This window comes from Olea europaea, chromosome 2, assembly GCF_002742605.1.
Source record: "Olea europaea var. sylvestris chromosome 2, O_europaea_v1, whole genome shotgun sequence".
Taxonomy (NCBI): Eukaryota; Viridiplantae; Streptophyta; class Magnoliopsida; order Lamiales; family Oleaceae; genus Olea; species Olea europaea.
The window spans coordinates 12,996,545-13,021,179 of NC_036238.1; the positions used below are offsets into that span (position 1 = coordinate 12,996,545).

Sequence of the window (24,635 nt, forward strand, 5' to 3'; positions counted from 1 at the left end):
TGTATTCTCAATTAGAAAATATGAATGCATCTTCTGAAAAATATAATATATTAAATAATAAATATGAACAATATGTTGCAGATTATTCCAATTTATTAAATCATAGAATAAAATTATATTCAAATATTCAAAATAGGGAAAATATAAAATAGAATGTTTAAAAGATCAGGATATATGTTGTAATATAGAAAGAATCTTTTCATTAAGGATAATATAGACATTTCAACAAAAATGAATAGTGATAGGTCAAATAGAAAAATCTCCCATAAGAAATACGGCCCCTCTCCTATACAACTTCTCTAGATGAAATATAATATGTTGTCTCTAGAGCATAAAATGAGCAACTGCTTCTTTGCAATTCATTCTCTCATAGTTGAGAAAGATAAAACTATATTAACTAATCGATTATTACAGAGATACTCGACACTTTTCGACAGAGACTTCTTAATATTTGGTATCCTGAACAATTTTTTCCGTGGTAGCATGTTCATTGGACAATGATTTGATGTACTTCGCTCTCTTCGACGGGTCTCTTACATCTTGTTTGATGGTCATTATAAAATGAAATTGGGAAAAAATGATGTTTTGAATAGTTATTTTTTGAAAAATATGTGATTAAAAAGTAGTGAAATATTTTGGATTTACATGAATTTGTGATTGAAGATAAGAACGAAAAGTAAAGAGTTTTAAAATACTGAAAGTCAAAGAAGGGTTTAGACTGCCTCTGAATATTATTGGTTCTTTCAAAATACTATAAAATAAAATAAAAATATAAAATCTTCCCAAATTATGCAACACTCAATCACAAACTTTATTATTATTAATTTATTATATGCAATTTCAAATGTGTAAATTATTGCAAGAATTGTGGTGAAAAATTCCATTGTATACAGCTAACATGAAAATGATCTTTACCCCCCACAAAGAAGAAACAATGCATGTGATGCCAACCGTAGAAATAATGTAACACAATAAAAAATGTGCAATTATTCATACCAAACGACAACACGGGGAACAACGTGGTACAGGACTTGAACATATCTTTTAATTTATTTTTATGCGCCCAATTAATGTAAAACATGTAAATTATTAATTTCCACCATTCAAAAAAATAATATATGGAAAATATGTCAATAAGATATAATTCAGTGATGAATTAGCTGCTAATTGAAAAAATACTGATAGAATGTGACCAAAAACATGGAGAGTTTTCTCGATGATGTGTTGCTATGTTACTGAATTTAGAAAATTTCCTTTGATAGGGACCTTGATAAAATTTTAGAGAAAATTGTAAAATAAACATGATACCCCCCTTTTTCATTTTTTTTTATTTTTTATGGAAAATATTGTGCTCTGTTGTATTTCCAAAAATGTATAGAAATTGTCCGTAAACATGAAGGACTGAATGAGGCAAAAGAAACTCTGGAATAAGTAGTAAGAGAATATATCTACATGTATAAAGAACGCCCATCTATGAAAGAATCATCTTGTAATGAAACCGAGGAAGTGGGGGAAGAAATAGTTAGTAAAAACTAAAAGAATTTATAATAATTAAAAAAAAATGTTAAGAGAATTAGAAAGCATAAAATTTTGATGACTATAACATATATGGAAGCATGGAAAAAGAGGTCATTTCAAAAAAGAGAGTGACTGGTTTGTGTTTGGTTTAATATCCAACGTCAAGTAAACTTTTATTAGGAAAACCCTTGTGGTACATAAGGGCTGGTACATAATGGTGTCTACACCCTCACATGAGAGGGGCCCACCTGAATAAATATATTCACGTGGGCCCCCCTCATGTGAGGGTGTGGACACCATTATGTACCAACCCTTATGTACCCATAGACTAACCCCTTTTATTATTTACTTGTTCCAAGATTGACTTCTTTTAGAATCACGTCCTCTTATTTATTTTCATATATCTCAATGGCGCAAATTTGAAAATCATCAACAAAAAACTTAAATTCCAGACTTACGTGTTCTTCTTCATTTAATCCAACTTGAATACGAAGATTTAGATTCATGAGAAAGGATCAGTAGAAGATGGTAGAAGGGTTTTCACTTTTTAGTTTAGCAGAGCTGTAGAAGACGATGGAAATTGGAAATCTTTTGGGTTATTTGAGTTTATATTATAATATGTGAACCGTCCGGTTTACTTAAAATTGGTTCAACGGGTTTTCGAAAATCGGACAGTTCGGGCGGGTTAATAATGGGTTGATTGCACATGGAAACAATTGAGTCACTTGGACCGGACCAAAGAACGGTTCGTCGGATTTCGAACGAACCGACCAGTCCTGATTCAGGTTTAATAACACTGCTTGTAATACTCAAACATGCATTTACATCTTCATTTTTTGAGAAATATGTGAAGATTTTAAAATTCGATGTGAGAATAATATGTTTAATTATAAGTTTAAATTTGGAAGAGGGGTGCCAAAAATATCGTGGAAGATATACATGAGATTTAGTATCTATAAGAGGATTATCTGAGGTTGAAATAACTTGTAAGTTTGTGTTGATCATGAAAATGTCACTTAGCACGTGTTTAGAATTTTATGTTGAATTGGAAAAAAAAAAATTATTTAGAAATTTCATGTGTCAATGAGTGTTAAGATACAATGACAAACAATGTTTATTATAAGATTGAAAATCATATTCTTTATTCAATATCACTAATGCTTTTTAATTATTTAGATGTCGATTACGTGTCTTCAAATAGTCGGCCATCTTAAATAAATATATATGAATCATATTTAAGATGTCTAATTACTTAACGGACACAGAGATAGATTTTAAGCCTTAACGAGTTTGAATAATATTACTCTATTTTTTTATGAGGTGACCGACGCCTACCATTTTCAAAAGATTAGACATAAATTAAAGAAATGGACCCTACTTTGGACCATGGGGGCACGCCTAGTAGTACAAGGCCCAGGTTTTATCCTAGAGAAAATTGGTGGTAAATGCCAACAACTTTCTTAAATTATTTTTTTATATTTGAAATATTTTAAAATTATTCAAGTTTGAATTCATTGCAACATTAATCAAAGTCAATAATTTAACAATAATAAAAGCCTCATGCTTTTTCGCTAGATCAATGACAAGGGTGGGTTTGTGTAAATTCAAATATGGTGTTGTCATTAATTATAATAGTGAAGCATAAATTATTTGAAAACCTTAATTTTTATTTAAAAAATATTTATATGACTTAAAAATCCAAAATAATGCATTTTTAGCTTATGGGATGCCTCTATTTTTGAATATAGAGTTGCAATAAATATCATATCTTTTTTTAAACAATTAACCTTTTTAATTGTAAAGTATTTCTAAACCATGAAAAAAATCAAAATCAAAATCAATTTTCAATTTGATTTTTACGATAAAACCATAACGAAAGATTCCTCTTTTCTCATATTCTTTCTCTATAATTAGAGGTGAAAATAGTTCAAATCACCTGCCAGCTAAATGGGTCAACTAGTGACAACTCAATTCATGGATGGCTCAACTCATGCCACCTCGACCCAATACGGAAACAAGTTTGGATCTTGGGCAAGCAAGCCGAGCTTGTAAACTTACTAGCTTGCTCTATTTTCCTTAATATCTTGTTATTTTCGTCGAAAAGAGTAGAAAAGCTCGAGGATCAATTTGACTCAATCAATTATAGGCAGGACTAATAGGCCAAGTCGAGCTTGGCCCTTATGGTCAACAAGCCAAAGCACGGATGACTAGTCTATGAGCTAGCTCGGATTGAATTATTGTCACCCCTAATAGTAGCCCCAGAAAATGAAGTAACCAGAAAGTGATTAGATGATATTTTTCACAATTTGTTTTGTCACGTTTATCATGCATTCGAATAGAGGTACACATCACAATCCAACTAGCAGAATGGAATAATGACACTGGCTACAACTTACCACACCAACTCTTAATTGCTAAGATCTTTAACCCCTCCCATTTTATTTGTTACTTACCAAAATTAAAATCCATTTCTTCTTTGATTTTCACTACTCAATTTCTCGCGTATGCAACATGTTTAAATAGCGTTTGTTCTATTAGTTTTTAATGCTCTTCATTGTGAAAATAATAATAACAACAACAACAACAACAACAACAATAATAATAGTAATAATGACACGTTTTGAAAAAATATCTTCGATTAGCGTTCAAGTCTAAGCTTATGCATAGCCAATTAATAGTATTCAATTCCATCCTATCTAAAGACCCAGAACTATCTCAATCAGATAACTTTATCTAAAAGTACATGATACTGTTCAATCTTATCTAAAGACTGCACAGCAAATTCAATTGGAACAAGATCTATCAAAGTCCACCAATTTAACAACGCTAAACAAGACTCGAAAAATCTATTAATCTCATTAAATACTATATGTGAAAAGAGTTAGATTGGGCATAGTTTTAGAACGACCAGCAATTTCTTACGTTAAGTCGGCCTATTCACGGGACATCAAGGCCCGACTTGCTACGTGACCCGTGCCAAGTCCATGCCTTTACATTTTGGCATAGCATGGTCCATTCCGCTGCTTCAACGAACTAAGCCTTTGTTTGACCATATATATATATATATATATATATAACCACAATTATACTTTTTTTTTTTTCCCAAAACTCCGAACTTTACTATGTTGCCACTTGGTTTATTCTAAGAAATGACATCTAAAATTTGGCTCTCATGTATGGTTTCCACAACAGTCTTTCAGGCTATAGAGTCTGGCTTGTATGTTTGCTTGACGATTTAAAATCTAATATTATCAATATAAACGAAATGAAGTAGCTCCTCAATCTTTAACTGTATTTGGTAAGTTCATTGTGGAAGACAATTTTCCTATCCTACAAAAAGGACCGTTTTAATGCACATTCATAAAAGAGCAAAATGTCAAGAGGAAAAAAGCTTATAATCATTTTTATGTTTCATTACCCCGTTAAGTGTTGGACAAAAATTGTAGAATATAAAAATATTTTTGTTTTAAAAAGAACAAAACAAGAAATAAAAAAGCAGAAATATATTAATTGTTAAAAAAATAATGAATTTGCAAATCGAGACTTGTATATTGTGTTCGTGTGTATATTATGTAATTAACCATGACGAGTAGTCAATGGTACCCATGTGTTCTGCACCTTGTATTTTACTTGTGTAATCACAACCTTTTTACCAATAATTTCATAAAACGTAAATAAAATATTAAATTTTCAAGTTTCGATCCCTATTTCTTAAAATTTATTTTTAATTATACATTCTATGTGACTCATAATCTTTTATCAATTTTTACTAAAATCAAATAAAATTTTCATTTTTTTTTATTGGAAAGGAAAGCGAGGACCCAAACCCAGCCAAGCCGAGCCTTTCGCCGCCGTCTGGTTGCTTGCTTGATATGGCGACTTTGCTGCATTGATCCTGCTTTAAAATTGACAAAATCAATCACAAAGGTAACCAAAGTTTTAAAAAGGAAAAAAAAAAGACGCATTTTTCTATGTCAAATCTCTAGTTTTTTCGGATTGAGCTCGTTTGACATGACTTTTGTTTTTACTTCTAGTAAAAAAAACTTTTGGATGAAACTATTTTAAATTTTTGTTCAAAAATTAATTTTTAAAAGAGATTCCCATTTTGAAAGCATTACCAAGTTCCTCTAAAAGTTTTTTTAACTGAAAAAATACTTTTAGGCCTCGTTTGGGAATTATTTTGAGAACTAATTTTTTTTAACAATTAAGAGAAAAGTGAAGGTCACTTGTAAGAGAAGAATCAAACTTTACGGCAGGAGTAATGAAATAACGGTTAAGAAATCAATTTTTTGGGGGTGAAAAATCACTTCGAAACAGCACCTTATAGGATTAGTCAAATGATCCAAAGTAATTTTTAATCTCAAAAACTCCTTTCAACTTTTAAAAAATTCATGCCAAACTAGCCCTTAATCAATTGTCAGGCAATCCAATCTCGGTATATTGGTCTTTTGGTCAGGTCATCAAGTACATGTATTTTTTGTGGATTAACCGGATCAGTTTTTGTGTAATCTTACCGGTTTTTTCTCTTCTCCAGGAACCGGGCTAGCGAATTTTTCCTTGCCATTGGTAAATCTACACATCCATGGAAAAATATAAAATAAAAATACCAGAAAAAATTATATTATAAATATATGGTAAATTTGAATATAGCTTACCGGAACCAAGGGGTGGCTGATGATGGAAGTGAAGGCGGTCAAACCCAGGGCTATTGGTGGTGGATTCAGCCGGACTTGGCACCATATAAGGCGGCGGAACGGCGTTGGTGGGGTGCTTCTGTCCAGTGGCTACCATCATAATCTCATTTGCCTTTTCCACCGGAAAATCATTGAACACGAGTACTTGACCCGCATAGAATATAACCATTTGCGCAGTTTCTGCCTCAGATCTGTTCCATATAAGTCGTAATTAGCCAAATTACAAGGAAACCAAAACCGAATTAGAACAGTCGAAATGAAGGAACAAACCTATTAACAGTTCCATTCTGAGCTTTTTCTGTGCTAAAGGTGGAACCGTAACCGCCAATATACTGAGGTAGAGCGGATACAAGTTGGGTCGGACCACCCGAATTATCTATAGTCGACAATAAATTCAATGTCCCGGTCGGAGCCCCTATTTCAACCAAAATAACTCAGAATTTTTCTCATTTTCACGAGAAAATGGAAATAAATTTAAAAGAACTCATAGAACTACTCAAAAAAGGGCAAGAAAATAAATATACCTTCGAGTTCAAAATTCTGAGTTGTCAGCCCAAGGCTGAGGTTACCAAGACCATCCATCCCTCCCAAATAATGGCCGGAAAACCTACTGGAATCCATGAATTCTGATGAACCGAGGAACCAAAATATAAAATTCAAGATAAAAATCAATTGTTATATGATTTGAATGGTGTAAAGAGTAAGTTCTTTCATTTATATGGATGTGAATTGATGGGCTTATCGTTTTCGGTGATAAAAGAGCACGAGGAATATATGGGGATTTAAGAATTGTAGACTTGTAGTGGGAGTCTGCAGTTAATATTATTTATTTTCAAATTTTAAAATTGAGACTGCTATTCATTTGAAGCACGTGTTCTTAGACTCACTCGTAGAAGCGTCGTACATTACATATTCCTTGTGAGGTTCGACTTTGCCCTTGTTAATTTAATTATTTACGCTGTTTTACCCTTTTAAACGCCCCGTTAACGTCTTTTTCTTTTTATTAGGGTTAATTTCATTGTAAATATTGAATTTGAGTGAAAAGAAAACGAATTTCAAGAAATTTGATTGTCTATAACTTATTTTATAGGAGTTGTCAATTAAATATGTTTGATTGATATTGATGATTCCGGGATTGGTAACCCCGAACTATCCTTGAGCTCGTGTACCATGGTCGACATCGACCTAGTACCCCCGAGTTGATCTTGGTAAGTTGGGCTATTTAAGGTCGGGGTTTACACCCCAGGTCAGGGATATTTCTTTCCCGATGCTGCCCCCCCACTTAATCTCCAAAAGAAACTAGACTCCACCTAAGTCTACTCCTCCCCTGATTAAAACTCTAACAGAATACTTCTAATCACACTCTAACACCTAATCCTAAGGGGGAAAGGACTCTTTTAATAATAGAATCCTTCTACAGCTCCCCCACCAACACCTATAAATACTTGGCCAAAGCTCAACACAAAGGTACGTTTTCATTATCTTCAGTTTATAGCCTCACGCACTAAATTTCCTATCCGACTTAAGTATCGGAGGGGCGACGAGCACACACCTCGTTGCCTTTGTTGCAGGTAATCACAAATCGACCGTATTCATCAAAGTGAAGTTGGACAATCAAGTTCGAGATCTTTCAGGTGACATTTTTTGGTAGCATCAGATATAATTTTTAATTTGAAAAATGTTGAAATTTGTATCTTTAGGTGTTCATTTGACTCTATTTTTCATAAAAATTATCAATTATAAGGATCTAATTTGTTACAATTGTGGATAAAATTTATTTTCATTGCCAAAAATAAAATAAAAAAAAGATGGAAAACACTTTCCCACCTCAACCAAAGGAAAACAATTTCCTTGAAAACCAAGAAAATGGGTCGCGTGGGGGGTAGGGTGGAAATTAAATTCCATGAAAAATGTTGTCCATCAATGATTTCGATTTTCAATGGAATTGACTTGTATGAAACATGCCCTTATTATTTTGTTACCTCCCATCACAGTCTAAATAATAATTTTATTCCTACAAGCCTGTAAATTTTATCTGCGATCAAATGAACCTTTGGCAAAATTTTAATTGAGCCACTAATTTGATCTATCAACTCCACCTTAATTTCAAATTTCACCTTCCGTCACGTGTTCTCAACTCAAAAAGATGAAAATTGATAAATTATAAATTAGGATTCATAATGCAACAAATCTTTCACATTATCTCAATGTAAAATGTCAACTTATCATTATATAAACAATGTAATTATTGTTGGAAATTTGTATGTGAAATTGGTTTTGACTAATTCCTAATCATTTAAGTGAGAATTGTTATTTTGTGAATGAAAAATTAAGTCAAATTTGAATCACATAAATATTGCGAATTGTTGGAAAATTAAGTCAAATATTGTGGAATATTTTATAAAATTATTTGAATTAAAAGATGTGTATTTTATATGAAAGATTATGACATTATTATTTTTTAAATGATGAGTCTATTCAAATATATAGACTAATTTTAATAGTTGTGTCTCTTCCATAGATTGTGATTTTTGAAACAAAATTTTTCAACATCTATATATAGATCACACATGTTTGTTTTCACTCATTCGCTTTATGATTGTATTATCATATCAATGTATATTCATTTCAAAATTCTGCATATATTCAAAGTTAATTTTCATATAAAGAGGGTTCAAAAAATATAAGTTCGTTGATCTACGAAATTTGGAGTGCTCCTATTAGAGATTTAGTCTTGCGGGGCATCATCGTCTTAAGTAAAAAGAGTTGAACTCTTACTTCGACCAAAATTCATATTCATGCATCTCTCATTGTACTTTACGTATTAGATTTTGATAAGTCGAATTTTTGTTCGATATTTATGCACGTAAAATGAATGTTATTTGAATATAATTTATATACGTATATTTTTTTTCCAACATTTTGATACCTTTAATTCATCATCTTTGTTCCTAGGGTGCACGTATGGGATGGCAACAAGTTCGGACAACTTCCAAGCTCGCAAGTTAGCTCATCAAAATTCAAGCTTGAGGTGCTCATGGCTCATTCTGTACAAGCCTTGACCTAGGTTGATCTCAAATTCCGGCCTAGTGAACCTAGGCCCATGGGTTCAGGAGTCAGTGACGACTGGACTTGTTTCTCAGCTAACACATTATCTTAAGTTTGATTTTTTAATTAGAAAATCCATTTGTACAGAAATGAATTTTACAGAAACAATAAAGAAATTTCACATAAGGTGAGCCTCATATGAATAAAATAGTGCAAACCCTCCCCTCCTCTCGCCTTGTGTCCTATTTGGAGAGGTTCTGTAATCCCTCTTTCTGTACATGAAGTCTCGTCATTAGATTTTCTTAAAAATATTCAACCAAGTTGGCCCATCATGAGATTGAGGCAGAAGTGCCAATCGGGTAACAACATAGTTTTTGTCAATTTGGGAAGAGATGTGTTATATATGGTAACAAAATATTAAAAATTTGAAATTAAATTGAAGTTAAGAGATGTAATTGAGATAAATTAAAAGTTCAGAGACCCGATTAAGATATTATTAATAGTTCAATGTTCGACGATTAAATTAACTCTAAAAAAAGTATGAAAAAAAAAGTCAAAAAGAAAAAAAGAGGTTGAGATTGACGGCTTCAAGTTGAACGGCATCAATCAACGTGGTGCCTGAAAAAAATGTTTGGCCGAGATGGTGGGCCACAATACGCCTTCACAATCTTCGAAGATTAAAAACTGAGAAGGCAAGTTGCACGTTATATCCGCCAATCAGAAACGGACACGCCATCTAATTCCCGCTTGATTCTGGTATTCGTGGTGCGCATGCATGGTGTTACTACAGTACATCAGCATCGGATCTTGTTACACGTGGCAGTCGATCGCACCCCTCATAAGTTCATAACATAAACGTGTAGAGATTTTCAGTTAAAAGAAAACACAGTCTTGACGAGAAATAGGTAGCCTCTCTAGAAATAGAAAAAAATATATATATATTACTTTGGTAATTTCGTTTTGGATATTCTTTTAATTCCAATAGGTCTTTCCAGGGAGTTTAAAGATAGCGTTTATTGGCATTTTTAAGTACCAATTTTGAGCGGGCGAACTGATTTTAAATTATTTTATTAGCGATTTTTAAAACAATCCAATTTATGTTTGGGAGTTTATTATCTACGGGTAATTATATTACCACCACAAAATTGACTTGTGATACTACAATTTTATTGTTTACTTAAACGACCCTAATAAAATTACTTAATTAACCATGTTTTTAAATTTATTTTATAACTTTAAACAATTTTTAATTTTCATTGATATCACTATCATTAATTAAGTAATTTTTAATATAAAGCCTATTTGGGGTGATTTTTTCTTTAAAAAAATTAATTTTTTGACCGTTATTTCAATATTTCAATCATCATATTTGAATTCTTTTTTTATAGGTGGACCCCACCATTTTTTTAACGATCACAAAATCAATTCTCAAAATTACTCCCAAACAAACTGATAGTCATGCCATGAAATGACTTATTATTCCACCATAATCATAAACCTAATTTTTTCTTTCTTCTGTATCATTTTTTTTACCCAAACTCCACGCAATTGGATGCTCGTGGAAGATGAAACGTGTTCAAGGAGAAGGAGACATTGACCAAGGAAAGATAGAAAGACAAACAATTGCTTTTCATCAAAGAAATTACAATGTAAACGTGTCACAAAATTATATTTACACAACCTAACCAAGAAAAAAAAGGTCAAAATTTTGACCATTGGCAATTAATTTATGAAATTTCAGCAAGGACTAAGATTATTTGATGATCACCGAGAGTTTATTATGTTGATGAAGACTATGATAAATGGCTACGACAGAACTAATTACTGCTATTATCCATTCTTTCCAGTGTGAAATGCCAGGCATGTCCTTAGATTCACCAAAATTTCTATGCACAAAATTCATCACTTGTGATTCTATCCGCCTTCACATTGAAATCATGAACGAAAATGTGTTGGGATTGGCTCCGACCTTTTTGCGCCAAGCAATTACGTCGACGAGGAAAATAGCAGCCATCCGACCAAGCGCTTGAGGCCAGAACCCACATGAGTTGTCCATCAATATGATATCCCAGTTCACCTCGTATAACTGGTTTGGAAGATTATTCAATCCCAACTTGTATTTCTGAAAACTAAGATTTTGCACTTGCCTGCATTCATTCTACGACTGTTCTTTAACTGATGAAATTAGCTCTATCACTTCGCTTATTTTGGCCGAGTACTACATGCATAGGCTTCAATTTTTGGGTAATGAGAAAAATAAGAAGTAATATTGGGACGATGAATACAACGTAATATTCGGATTAAAAATATAATTGTAAAATTGTTGTGGTGTATTTATTAAAAATATATTTTAATTATGGTGTAATAAATAAACTTTATGGTGCTAATATAATTACCCATTATAAGCCAATTCTGAAATTTTTTTCAAACAAGAAAATTAAATATATCCCCCTTAACGAATTTTTCAATTTATAATTTCTTGTATAATTTTTTTTTTTTTTTTTTTTTTACTCATAAGTGATATTTTACCATAAGTAATATTTTTACATATAACTTGAGTTAAAATTGTTTAATAGTAACTTATAATTGTAAAATTTAAGTTAAATATTTACTTAAATTTTTGAGTAGGTATTGTATTTTTTGCTTATAAATACATTTTACAATTATAAGTTACTATTAAACAATTTTAACTCAAGTGCACTTATAAGTAATTTCTTATATTTTATAAATAATTATTTGTCTTATTACTTATTAGTTGCTTTTTTTTTTACTTTATAAATAATTATTTACATAAAGGTGATTTTTTATCTTAAAAAGTGATTTTTTAATTATAAGTAATTTTTTAATTGCAAATAATTTTTTTCCTTATAAACAATTTTTCAATTAATATATTTTTATTTACAAATAAATTTTGAATCAAATATGTTGGTTGTAAATAAATATTTTTTATAAAGGGTAAAATTAGAAAAGAATATGAGAAAGATCCAAAACTCATTGATACGATGGGTTGAGAGAAATGGTTAAAATTGCACTACACCAATTTTAGGTGATTTTAAACTATCCGAAATGGGTGCCCAAAAAAATTAGTAAGCATCAATTCTCTCAACTCCTTATATGGTGCCATTCAAAATTGGTGGAAAAAAAAAAAAAAAAAAAACCTCCCAAGCATGCTCTAACATGTAAATTTTATTTTTAATTGTTTGTTTTATTAAAAAAAAAAATTACTCATTCTGTTTGACTCACATTCTTTCAAAAAAATATATTCTTAAACAGTGATTTGACATTATTTCAACCACACTTTCAATAAAATAATATTACAGACAAATTAAAATCTTTTCCTTATTTTTTAACCACACATTTTTCCATTACTACAGTATTCAAAAATACATTCTTATGAAAATAATTTGTCTCATACAAGGGCTTAGTTTATAATTTAGAGTTTGATTCCTATGAATTTTAGAATATTAAAAACATCAAGCAAGGTTTATTTCACTTAAACAATTAACACGAAAGTACTTATAAATATGAGTTATTTACTCCACATATAGATGTCTATAATTATTTTCTAACAAAAAAATTATTACAAAATATTATTTGATAATTTTATACCACAAATTGATCGAGGACAAATCTCGTGACTCTAATTTGGAGCGAAACCATCATTTTGTTCGGATCCGGACTTCACATCACATTATCACAATAAATAATAATAATAATAATAATAATAATAATAATAATAATAATAATAATAATAATAATAGGTCTGGGTACCTACATTTCATTTCATTTTTAGCGTGGATCTATTTTTACGTAGACTACTGCTAAACATTAAAATTAAACCGAAAAGGAAAAGAAAGAAGTCAATTTTGATAAATGTACATGGTAGGACTTTAAAGTCATTCTACAATGCACTCACATGTGATCGTCTCAATGCGGGACCTCATGTAATAAAAAATGGCCATAAGAATATTGATCCCACCCTATTGTGAGTTGTCTGTAGGACAGTAGGAGGTCTGTAAAATTTTACCATGTACACTCAGTAAGACTCATTTTGTCGTAGGCTCTGTTCTAACTTTGCTTTTGTCATCAAACTTAAAAAGTTTTTTGGATGATCACCAAATTTATCCAACCATTCTTGCATTGCCAAATAAACATTAAATTTTGTTTTTAAGTAGTCACCGAACTTGTCAAATTGTTATTGCGTTGACCACTAAACTTTAAATATTTTTCGAGCGCTAACCAAATTTATCAAATTATTACCTCATCCACTTCTCAATAAATCACCATTAAAAAATTCGACGAACTTACTGACATGTTAAACAAAAATGCTTACATGATACATTATTGTTGTTTATTGACCACAAATTAGCAAAAACGAGCTTATAAAAATGTGATTGTAGGGAAAAAGCAATAAAAGAATAATATCAAAGGAAAATACAGATAAACAACAACCAATGACATAACGATTTGATAAGTTCATTGATCATTCAACAAAAAAAATAAAAAATTATAATTCAATGATCAATAAAAAAATATTCTGCAACATCTGAATTTTGATCCATAAAATGCCATATTCTTGAAATCTTTATATTTTATGGATCTTAATAATTAATATTAAATGCCAATTCGGGACTCTAATTCGGTGTGTCAAATGATATAATAAAAATTATACATAATGTAACTACATATCAAACGGGTTCCTAACTATTGTTATGCACCTTTTTTAACAAAAAGAAAGTCAGAATATTAATTTCAATTGATTAAAAAATTGCCCACATCATTGATTGCCTATTAATCAAACTATACTATTCTACTTACTATGTATAATTAGCCAATAATTATGGCCAATAATAAAATGTCAGCATTTTTTTTTTAAAAAAAGAAAGAAAAATCGCTTCCAATAACTATATGTTTCTCGAAAAGATATTAAAATTGTAGAAGAAGTTATTTGAATAGAGATATCATACCAAAATCTTCAAATCATCGTAATTTTAGTGAGTTAGTTGAATGTTATTAACACACTAAAATCATCTAATTGAAACATTAACGTAGAGTGTGTCTCAATGATGCTACTTAAATAGGAAAATTCGACAGAAAATGGTGACAGACAAAATTTGGCATTTATTCATTGGAAGATGGAAATTTTTTTAAAAAAAAAAGGCGAATCACGGTTCGTCAAATTTTCTTGTTGGAGTAGCGAATCACGGTTCGTCACGTCAGCTCTATCAATATTTTTCGTCAAATTTTCTTGTTGGAGTAGCGTAATTCGGGAGTGTTTACTAGTAAGCACCAAAAAAAGGAAGAAAAAATTATTTCCTCGTAACATTTTGGCTGACGATAGAAGTGGTTCGACAGTAAATGCGGATTGAGTAATATACAGTAATTCTTTTCGTAAAATAGACGTCAGTTTGACATTTCTTTTTCTGAAGTTGAATAAAGAAGCAGCATACTGGAAAAAGATAAAAGTGCAAGCCAAGCCAGGCCAGACAAGGTACCTTTTTGTGTCGGTTCAAAAATCAAATATCGAAACGTTTTCATTGCGATACCTAAGAAGTCAAATTTTGTTTAAAATTACAGATGAAGCCCTAATCTATGAGGACTTGGGGGATCCGTTTGGTAAGATTTTTTTTTTTTAATTTTATTATTATTATTATTATTTTTGGCTTCTTGTAAAAGAGATTTTGAAGGAAGTTGTCTTAATTTTTGTTTAAAAATTAATTTTTAAGAAAATTTTGAAAGTAGTTCTAGAGGAAGATGTATTGGACCAACTTCTTCTCAAATCTCTTCTAACTAAAAGAAGTATAATTTTTGAAAAATCAAAATAAGCTTTTAAGATCCAAAGGCTATTTTTGGACTCGTTTGATTAATTTTGTTTTAAATACTTTTAGTATTTAGAAGAGCTTTTAGAGAATAAATATTAATTTTCTAACAAAAATTAAAGTAACTTTTTTCAAAAGGTCTTCTACAAGAAGTAAAAGCAAAAGTAGCTATGTCAAATCGACCCTCAAAAGGGATCCAAAAGCAGTTTTTAAGTCTCAAAAGCTTCTTTTTATTCTCAACAATCGTTCCAAATGGATTCTAATACTCACTTTATAATGATGATATTATCGTTAATTAAGGTGGGTAGTAACTATTAATTTTTGAATAATGCTATTCATAGTGAAAATTATCGGTAGTCTCCTTAATGTGTGTATGTCACAACGACTACCGATAGTTTTCACCGAATAATATTACTCTTAATTTTTCATTAAAAAAAAAAAAAAGTCATCTAATCTATTATCTTTATTCGGCCTAAGCTCACTTCCAACCTCCGTCATGTTATACGATTGATGGTACAGATGATTATCTTTTGCATAAAAAATTAGTATCCATCTTAATCAACCATACTACTATCTACGTATTAATATCCATAATAAATTTTTATATTAAATTCCTTATACGAAAATCAGTTTGCCAAAAGTAGCCAAATTTAACAAAAACCACCAAACTATAAATATGAAGTGCTGCCTTCAAGATCTCAATTAAAACTTTAAGAGCTCAAAAACAATAAACTCTAAGTGTCTAATTTACGTTGCAATAAAATTAACAATTCTATAATCTGCCTTTAACATGAGCTCAAAAACAATAAACTATAAATGTCTAATTTAAAGTTGCAATAAAATTAACAATCTTTCGAAATAGAATATAATTTACAACTCTTCAGGACTTTACGAAGTCATTTGCATCAGTTAGGTTTCTTCATTTGAACTGAAGAAAAAATTGTTTGAATTAAGTTAGGGTACGAATTTGTTTGAAGAGATCTGCAAATTTGTCATTTGATGCTCAAATGGAAGAAAAGATGAGTTTTACTACATAATAGAAAGTAGGATTGGGCAAAAAATCGAAAAACTGACCAAATCAATCGAACTGGACCGATTAGGAATGGTTCGACACGGATAAGTGGTTTGGTTTGGTTAAAATCATGGTGGATTGGTTCAGTCATAGTTTGAAGTCTCAAATTGTTGGTTAACCGAACAAACCCAACCTACTTATGTGTTCACCTCCTTCTTTTTCTTTTTCACTTTTTTTTTTCAAATTAAGAAAAAAAAAAAAAAACTCTAATCTCATAACCATATCTCAATTCCCTATGACGTTGCTGGTAAGTAATAGCGTTGAAAATTTTCTTTCACAAGCTTATTATATTATACTTAACATTTATTCCATCTTCAGGTAATTAGACTACATATATACATAAAAAAGCAATAAAATTTGTAAATTTTCTGTTGACCCGTCTCTATAATCTGATTTTATTTGTTAATCAGTGCTTCTTATAAAATAAAATTATTTTGGTTATTTAAGTTCTTGTAATTTAAGTGTGCCTAAAACTCAGACAATTCTCTTAAAAAAAAATTAATTTGAACTAAAACTCCAAATCAAATCAAACTAAACCTATTTGGTTTGGTTTGATTTGGTTTAGTTTGATTTAAGAGGTAGAGTGGGTTGGTTTGGGTTGAAATTTGTCCAAACCAACTAATTTGGTTTTGATTTTTGGATTGTAGTTGAAACCGACCAAAACCAAACCATGCTTAGGTCTAATAGAAACGTTGAAGATGAAATATGATAAAAATTGATTAATGGGAGATTTGTAAGATTTCGCAAAGATTGAAAAAGAGAAGCGTAAATTTCCACCTTTTTTTTTGGTGAATAATTATTCGTGTTACTTTTAATAGTTACAAATATTTTGTTCAATTTGTCAGGAAAAAGAGTTTGTGATATTTTCTCAGAAAAATGCTACTCAGCCAAGTGCAAAACCAGACTCAAAAATAGGAAGCTGAGGTGGCAACACCTCGGCCCTTAGATCTGAAAAAAAAAGGAAGTGAAATCGCACCACCTCGGCCCTTAGATCTGAAAAAAAAATAAAATTAAGTGAAATCGAGGATTGAGGTGATACCACCTTAACCCCTGTTTTTGAGCCTGTTACTGAACCTGGCTCAGTTGCAGGGTTGATTTTCTCATATGGGTACGAATAGCACATGGCATTCTTCATTCTTTAATTATTTTTATTTATGTGGTAAACAATAATAAAGTAGGGAAATGGTAAGAAGAAACATCTCTTTCAATTTTTATTTTTGGAAGTTTTCAAAATTGAAAGATACTTTAATAAGTTATTGGGGTTGAATAAAAAGGAAAAAAATACTTATCAATAAGTTAAATCGTACACGTAATTTTGACTTGTTGAAATTGTTAACAAGTTGAAAGAAAGAGTATTTATGGAGCTCCACTTGATCCGTTAAACTGAGTACATTTGAATAAACTTAATGAACAAAAGTATATGATAAAACTTAAGAATTTCTATATTCACGTGATCTATTAAACATTTAAACTTACAACAAAAGTATACGATAAAATTTATGAATTTATATATTCATATGATCTATTAAACTTACACGCTTAAAATATTATATTTAGATGCATTTCTTCAAGATATTTCTTATTTGTTTCTTTCGTCAAACTTTAAAATAACATTTTTGTACATGTACCTAAGAAATATTTGAATATGCTATACAATAAATTAAGCACTGATCTAGCTAATAAAGAACATTTTTCCAAGAATAAAAATAAAATTCTAGACCCTTGAAAAATACAACTAAAATTTGTAAGGGTCAATAAGCTAAAATAACTTGATTATAAAATTTTATTTCAATCAAGATTCCCCGAATTCTAGCAAAGAGATTTTAATAATATTCTTGAACAATTCTTTTGAAGTGCAAATTAATAATAACATGCGACCTCAGGGCATAGTCATGTAGTGCAAAGGATAGGAGTGATGTTATCTCACGCCTTGCTGACAATCGCAGTGTAGAAGTTCGATTCCTGAGACATGCAATTGAACTCTTTGTAGGCGCAGTGTACAGACAACTTTTGTCCTCTGACCTGTTGGGACACATCCCGCGATTTACTTCCCTCACAAAGCTCTAGGGACGGAACGGTAGGTTTCGTTTTTTTTTTAAATAATAACATGCTCTATATCAGATAAACTGGTCGACCAACTTTCTTTAAACCAAAGCACTAAGAGTGTGTTTGATTGACATGGAAAATATCACCTAGAAAAGAAAATATTTTCCATCTTTTGTGGAAAATAAAAACCACCTCTACCCAAAGAAAATATTTTCCTTAAAAACAAGGAAAATTAAGCATATTTTCAAAAGTTGGAAAATATTTTCTATGGAAAAAAATAACAATCAAACACTCCAAGTAGAAATTTGGGTGAAAAACTGATATTTTCCATGGAAAATAAATGTAATCAAATACATCCTAAGAAATGTCGAATAAACATCAAAAGCTGCAAAAAGTTGAAACTTCGCTCTTACAATTATTCTGACAAAAGTCATGATTCAAAAGCTATGATATGAACTTAAAATCTAATTCAAAAGAACCAAACTGATGCGTGTATTGCACTGTAATTTGCTGTTTATACAAAGAAAAGTTACAAAAAGGAAACAAAAATTACAGAACAAGGCAATTGAAGTTGACTCATCCCAACATATTGCCTTGCCCCATCAGAACTGTGTTGAAACATCAGAAGTTTGACCCTTAGAGAGAGCAATTGCAATCATTTCAAAAATCATAATCTATATCTGATACATTATGAGAGACCGACTTTTTGACTAGGTGCCCTTGCTCGTCGTATAGATCCAGGTTTTCACAGGGAGACGGGAATATGTTCCCTGTAACACGACCTTCAACAAAAGCACACTGGAATATATGCTTCTTCTTATACGTAATTCCTACTGACATATCCCGGAAACGGACATTCCTGACAGGAATTTCTTCGCTACCTTGAATACGGACTGGCACACGAACTCCCTCACCATGTATTGAACTGTAGCTTATGTCCTCTAGAATTGGAACAGCCTTGGGGTCAAACCCTGCATCCGGATGTTCATTGTAATCTGTTTTGATGATGATCCCCACACGTACATTATCAAATGTTAGATTTCGATAAATTATATTCCGAACATATCCTCCTCTTCCAGGGGCTGTCTTGATCCGAACAGCACGTCTTGAGTTCCATACAAGGACATTCTCCACAGTGACATTTGACACCCCACCAGACATCTCACTGCCTATTGATACGCCTGCACTGTTATTCAGGAAGGTACAACTCAATCACTATCAAAATGTACGCATAGTAACCATAATTTTACATCAAAAAAATGAAGTCCATGACACATTTTGATAGAGATAAACAACAAAATGTTGAACTAGGCATTCGTCAAATAAAGAATTTGTAGATCCATAAGCTGATAATTACTTGAAACTGGGCCACTAGGCAACTATAGATGCAGCCTGCAATCAGTCGAGAAATTGCAGTCAAGGGTATATGGGATCTCTCACCTGACCATTGAGCGTATAACAAGGTTTCGGAGCAGTATATTCACTGAAGGCCTTTGATAAGCAATCCCATATTGATCCCAGCCACTCTTTATTGCTATACCATCATCTCCTACGCTTATGTAACAGTCTTCAATTACCATATCTTCGCACGAATCTGTTTAACCAAATGAGATTATCCAAAAATAAGTACATAGCTACAAGTAAAGAAAAATCTATAAAAAAATATAAATGTTCACCATGATATCGACATAAGTATGGCAGGTGCTGTTATCGCATAGTCAAAACAATATGGCTCGTCCATCCAATAACCTCATACAAGACAAAGCAAAAGAAAAAACTTATTACCTGGATCTATGCCATCAGTATTTGGAGCTTCAAAGATAGGTGCCAAAATTGTAAGATTTCTAATTGTCACATTCTTGCAGTCGTAGGGATGTAGAGTCCAAAAGGGAGAATCTCGTAACGTTATGTTAGATATCAGGATGTCCCTAGACCACATAATTTGCACGAGCGGCCCTCTGGTGTGGTTAAGAAGCTTCTGACGATACTTCTTCCACCACGTTTGACCCTGGCCATTAATGGTGCCGTTATGCCCTGTTATCATGAATGGTATATATGCATTCAGATGAATTACATATAATTACATTTACACAAACCTTGGACACCCTCAAAATCTTGACTATATAACTTTTAAACCCACCCATGGATAGTAGAAAAAAGTTAATGCATCACCAGGAATCATTTTAAATTTACAGGTTTCTATAGGTGAATAGATCAGGCACAATCATCCATACACATGACAAAAATACAATTGTGAACTGACACTTTCTGAGCTTCTTTTGCTCACAAAACTAGGGCATCTTTGAAGGAAATATACAAATTCAGGGAGACAGAACAAGATAACTGTGTTCAGTGTTCCATGTTGAACGAATAAGGAGAAAGTGAGACAAGATGACATAGCCTCAGCCCCAAGTTTGTCCAGCTAAAATGATAACTACCAAGTGAAACAATGACTTATTTCATACTAAAAGTTTTAAATCTCAACAAGGTGTCATAGAATTATATACTTCTCATTACCCCCTTAAACATTTATAACATTCCCAACTTGAAACAAAAGATACCAATTAAAGATATCTGAGCACCAAGAGCATTGTGGGATTATTATTGTTCAGTTTATTAGCTCTTAAAAGTTTTAGGGTACACTTTACCTTTCAATGCATAACATTTATTAGTTGCAAGTTCCATTGTCGTGTCAGAACTTGCAATAGCTGCATCTATCTCTGAAGTGGGAGCAGTATTTTTTCATTTTAGCTAGAGAGTCACTTCAACTTAGTAAGATCTTTTAAAAACCAAATGTAATCCGTGTATGTTTTACCTGAATTTTACATTTGATTGGACTGAAGTGAGGAAATTTAAGAATATACTCTTTCCACAGTTCCCTCAAAACAAGCAATGATGTTCTTTCACAACCAAAGTTACTCCATAGAGTTAGTATAATAATGCTAAGATCAATGGTTCAAATCATCAATCTGTACTTACCCGAAGTCCCTAACCACTCAACCTACCCACCCCCTCAACCCAAAATATATAAATAAATGAATAACCTCATCTCTGAAAAGAAACAATGAAGCTCCAAGTAAAAGAAACAATGAAGCTCCAAGTAAAAGCTCACCTGTAATAATAACATCTTTGAGATTTTGACCATGAATTAAACTTCCATATCTTGGTCCAGGATGTTCTCTTCCATACCCATATGATGGCAATGGAGGCATCAGAGGCCAATACTTCTCATCCTACAGAACTTTGCAAATGTAAATAAGAAAGAGAAAATAATATCCTCAGTTAAAAGAATGATGAAACTTTGAAACTTCCATGGCTTGTACAACTTTTAAGCAGTGTAAAAATCATAAACGACATCCAAGAAATATTACATACGATGTGTCAAATAAAGGAAAACGATGGCTTATCTTCAAAAAGCAGAGGACACTACATGTTAGCACATTGGTTGAAATCACCAAGCCATATGGTGCAAACTTATCAGCCATCAATGAGAATCAACTGCAGCTATGCTATCTATCATGGATATCTGAAACTCAACTTTAATAATCAACGGATAATTTTTTTAACTACAATGAAAATCTTGCTTTTTTTTAAAAAAAAAAAAAAATCCTCTTTGCTCATACCATATACAGTTCTTTCACACCTTCTAGTGTAGGAATCTAACCAATCTAATCTTTTAAAGATTGGGCACGGCGATAAACAATTGAGCATCTGGATTGAAATAATAATTGACATTCTATCTTCCACTTTCTTACTGAGTAAAACTGTCTTACAGGGCTTTCCACTAGATAGATGTTATGAGATGTAAGGAGCTTGCGAATTTGGAGGCCACATAGTACGTACAACAAAATAGAGAAGAGGGGGAAAGATAGATAGAAGGGAGCCTACAAAGAAGAACTCTCCTTCTTCTCTATGTATGTTGTTCTATGTATTATGCTGCATCAAAATTTTAGTCAGTTATTTCTTTAGTTATCATCAAAAGCTCTAGACATCGATCTTAAAGAAAAATGTTGCAACAACATCTGGACTGTGTATTCTGCATACTGGAAGGTATACCTGTACCACTATATCATGATCAGTTGTGCAATATCCAGAGGCGGAGCCAGAAAGATAAATTAGGGTGGGCTGAAAATTGAATTTTTTTCATAGATGCTCTTTGCCACTCGAGATTTAGTTTAAAATATTAAACTCTTGACGCTAATGACAAAATGGATCAAAATATATTTCCAAACATTTATGACAAAGTTCTAACAAATATATTTTTAATTGATAAAAATAAATATAGAGTATATTACTTATTTTGATAATAACAACCGTTTCGTTGTCGAAATAAATAAATTTTTAACTTACAAATATAAATAAGCAATATATGAAAAAATACGTTAGAAAAAATTAATCACTTTTAAGTTTAGTCAAACATGTGACATGCTACAATAAGTTATTTATCTTTACTTTAATCAATAAAAAATATTTCTAATATAATAAACTAATTTGATCATAATTGAACTATTTAAATTTGAAGCTAAATTTGAATAATTGAACATTGGGCTTAGGTTGGGAATGAAGTTAATTGGGTTAAGATTAAACTTTGGACTGGGCTAAATTTTTATTCTTCTTAATTTTACCAATAATTTGGGCTGAACTTTCCAATTTTTACAAGTTAACTTGCTTTTTGGGTGGGACTGGGCTACAACCCAGCCCAGCCCCCCTCTCCCTCCGCCTCTGGCAATATCAAGCACCAACTAGTTTCATGTATAAACATACACGCATAAAGTCCTTCCAACTCTCGTCCGTTTGCATGCAACCATATAAACATTATACATTATCCTTTTTTAGTGAAATAAAAAACAAAATCAACGCGTCATTTTATCACCATATTTATAAATGTGTATTGACATTTGTACTCTCCTCTCTTTTTAAGAATTTACCTTAATTAGAACAAGTGATGCAAAGAATGTCTCAATAACAAATTTAAAAAGAAAGCATGTAAAACTAGCATTTATGTAGGGTGGTTCTACCTATAGTTATTTATGAAGTTACTTAGCCTGTGTTTGGAAACATAAGATTTATAAATGAATTATAAACGTGGAGGCCCTACATTGAATTCCTGTTGTTGACCTGTTGACATGGGTGTCAGCTTTCAGCAAAATATTACAAATTTTTGTCCCAAATTGCATCTGACATACATTTGGACTTTTGTGTAATTATCGATTCCACCTTTGACCCAGTACTCAATGCACAGGGAAACCCATTGCAAGGGTAGATTGGCATATACAAATACATGGTTTAGGGGCAAAAATGGTTTGTAGATAAAAGGTTCAAATGTTGGCCGATAAATTGTTCATAATGGATTTATAATTGGTCTCCAAACATAGGCTTATTATGCTTATAATTTTCTTCGAGATACTTCTTGGTTGTGCAATTACAAAAATACAAACTTTTTTTTATCTTTTCCAATCCTTAACAAATAACGTTTTAAATTTAGACTCATTTAACAGTATTTTGCACCATAGAGAAACTGTGCATAATCAAATAGAATAATGGCAAGTGGTTGAATCTTTTGTACATACCTAAAGAGACCCTTATTCATAAGAGTGCTGCAACCTCGTTAGTATATGTAAGAAAAGGGAAGCATAGACCAAAGGCAAAACTTACAAAGTTTGTGGTGGTTTCTAACGATCAAGTAAAGAACCTAAAGGGGTGCCAAAAAAAGAATCATATATCTTATCCAAAATATGATGGGAACAATGCTGAATTTGTTGTTGTTGAACAACTGCTAGCAATAAAAGTATGCCTAATGCCATTTTCTTGATTACTGTCATCAGTTGGGCAAAATTTGTATACATTGCACCTCTTTGCCAACCCTTGGATAGAAGATAAGCCACATCTATGTAGCCATGAGAAGAATATAAGGTCATGAATCATGATGACAAGATATTTAAAATCCACTCAGTGCTAGGCTTGAGGCTAAATATGTAATGTAGACAGTTTTTTCATCATAGACGGATAAAATACAATTTTGCAAATAAAGATTCCATCAAGTTAAAGGAAGAATACTGAATACATGCAGAACTGCCTTCATTACCATATAAAACACGCCAGCATTGAGTAAATTTTATTATTGTAGCAAATTGAGAAAATTAAGACCCTTTGGCATTCAGATTACAAGATGCACCTTCAACCTTTTAAATATCCATATCATATCTAAATTCAGCTCACATGGCCTAAACGAACAGACTAATCCAATTAGGATTCCATAACATACGAAAAATCAATTTAAATTTCAATATCTGTAATTTTTTAATAATATAACTTAATCTAACTCATTCATATCCAATTCTCATAACTAAATAAATCCATCTAATTTCCATAAAGAAAATGATCAAGCCATTAAATTAAGTAAATACCAAGAACCACTCACATTGATGCCGAGAATAA

The 24,635-nt window shown here is 31.5% G+C and overlaps 2 protein-coding genes across 2 annotated transcripts; both read right to left on the reverse strand.

Annotated features, from left to right (window-relative positions):
* Positions 1-5,316: 5,316 nt before the first annotated feature.
* LOC111372553 (protein TIFY 10b-like) lies at positions 5,317-6,905 on the reverse strand. The gene is made up of 5 exons (XM_022994916.1): positions 6,737-6,905; positions 6,483-6,627; positions 6,174-6,403; positions 6,033-6,090; positions 5,317-5,413 (listed from the first exon to the last, which is right to left on the reverse strand). The coding sequence occupies exons 1-5, from the start codon at positions 6,831-6,833 to the stop codon at positions 5,317-5,319; spliced, it is 627 nt and encodes a 208-aa protein (XP_022850684.1). The 5' UTR covers positions 6,834-6,905.
* An 11,760-nt stretch (positions 6,906-18,665) lies between these two features.
* On the reverse strand, positions 18,666-24,635 carry LOC111411423 (probable polygalacturonase). The gene is made up of 5 exons (XM_023041960.1): positions 24,619-24,635; positions 21,310-21,430; positions 19,983-20,231; positions 19,638-19,791; positions 18,666-19,383 (listed from the first exon to the last, which is right to left on the reverse strand). The coding sequence occupies exons 2-5, from the start codon at positions 21,407-21,409 to the stop codon at positions 18,858-18,860; spliced, it is 1,029 nt and encodes a 342-aa protein (XP_022897728.1). The 5' UTR covers positions 21,410-21,430; positions 24,619-24,635; the 3' UTR covers positions 18,666-18,857.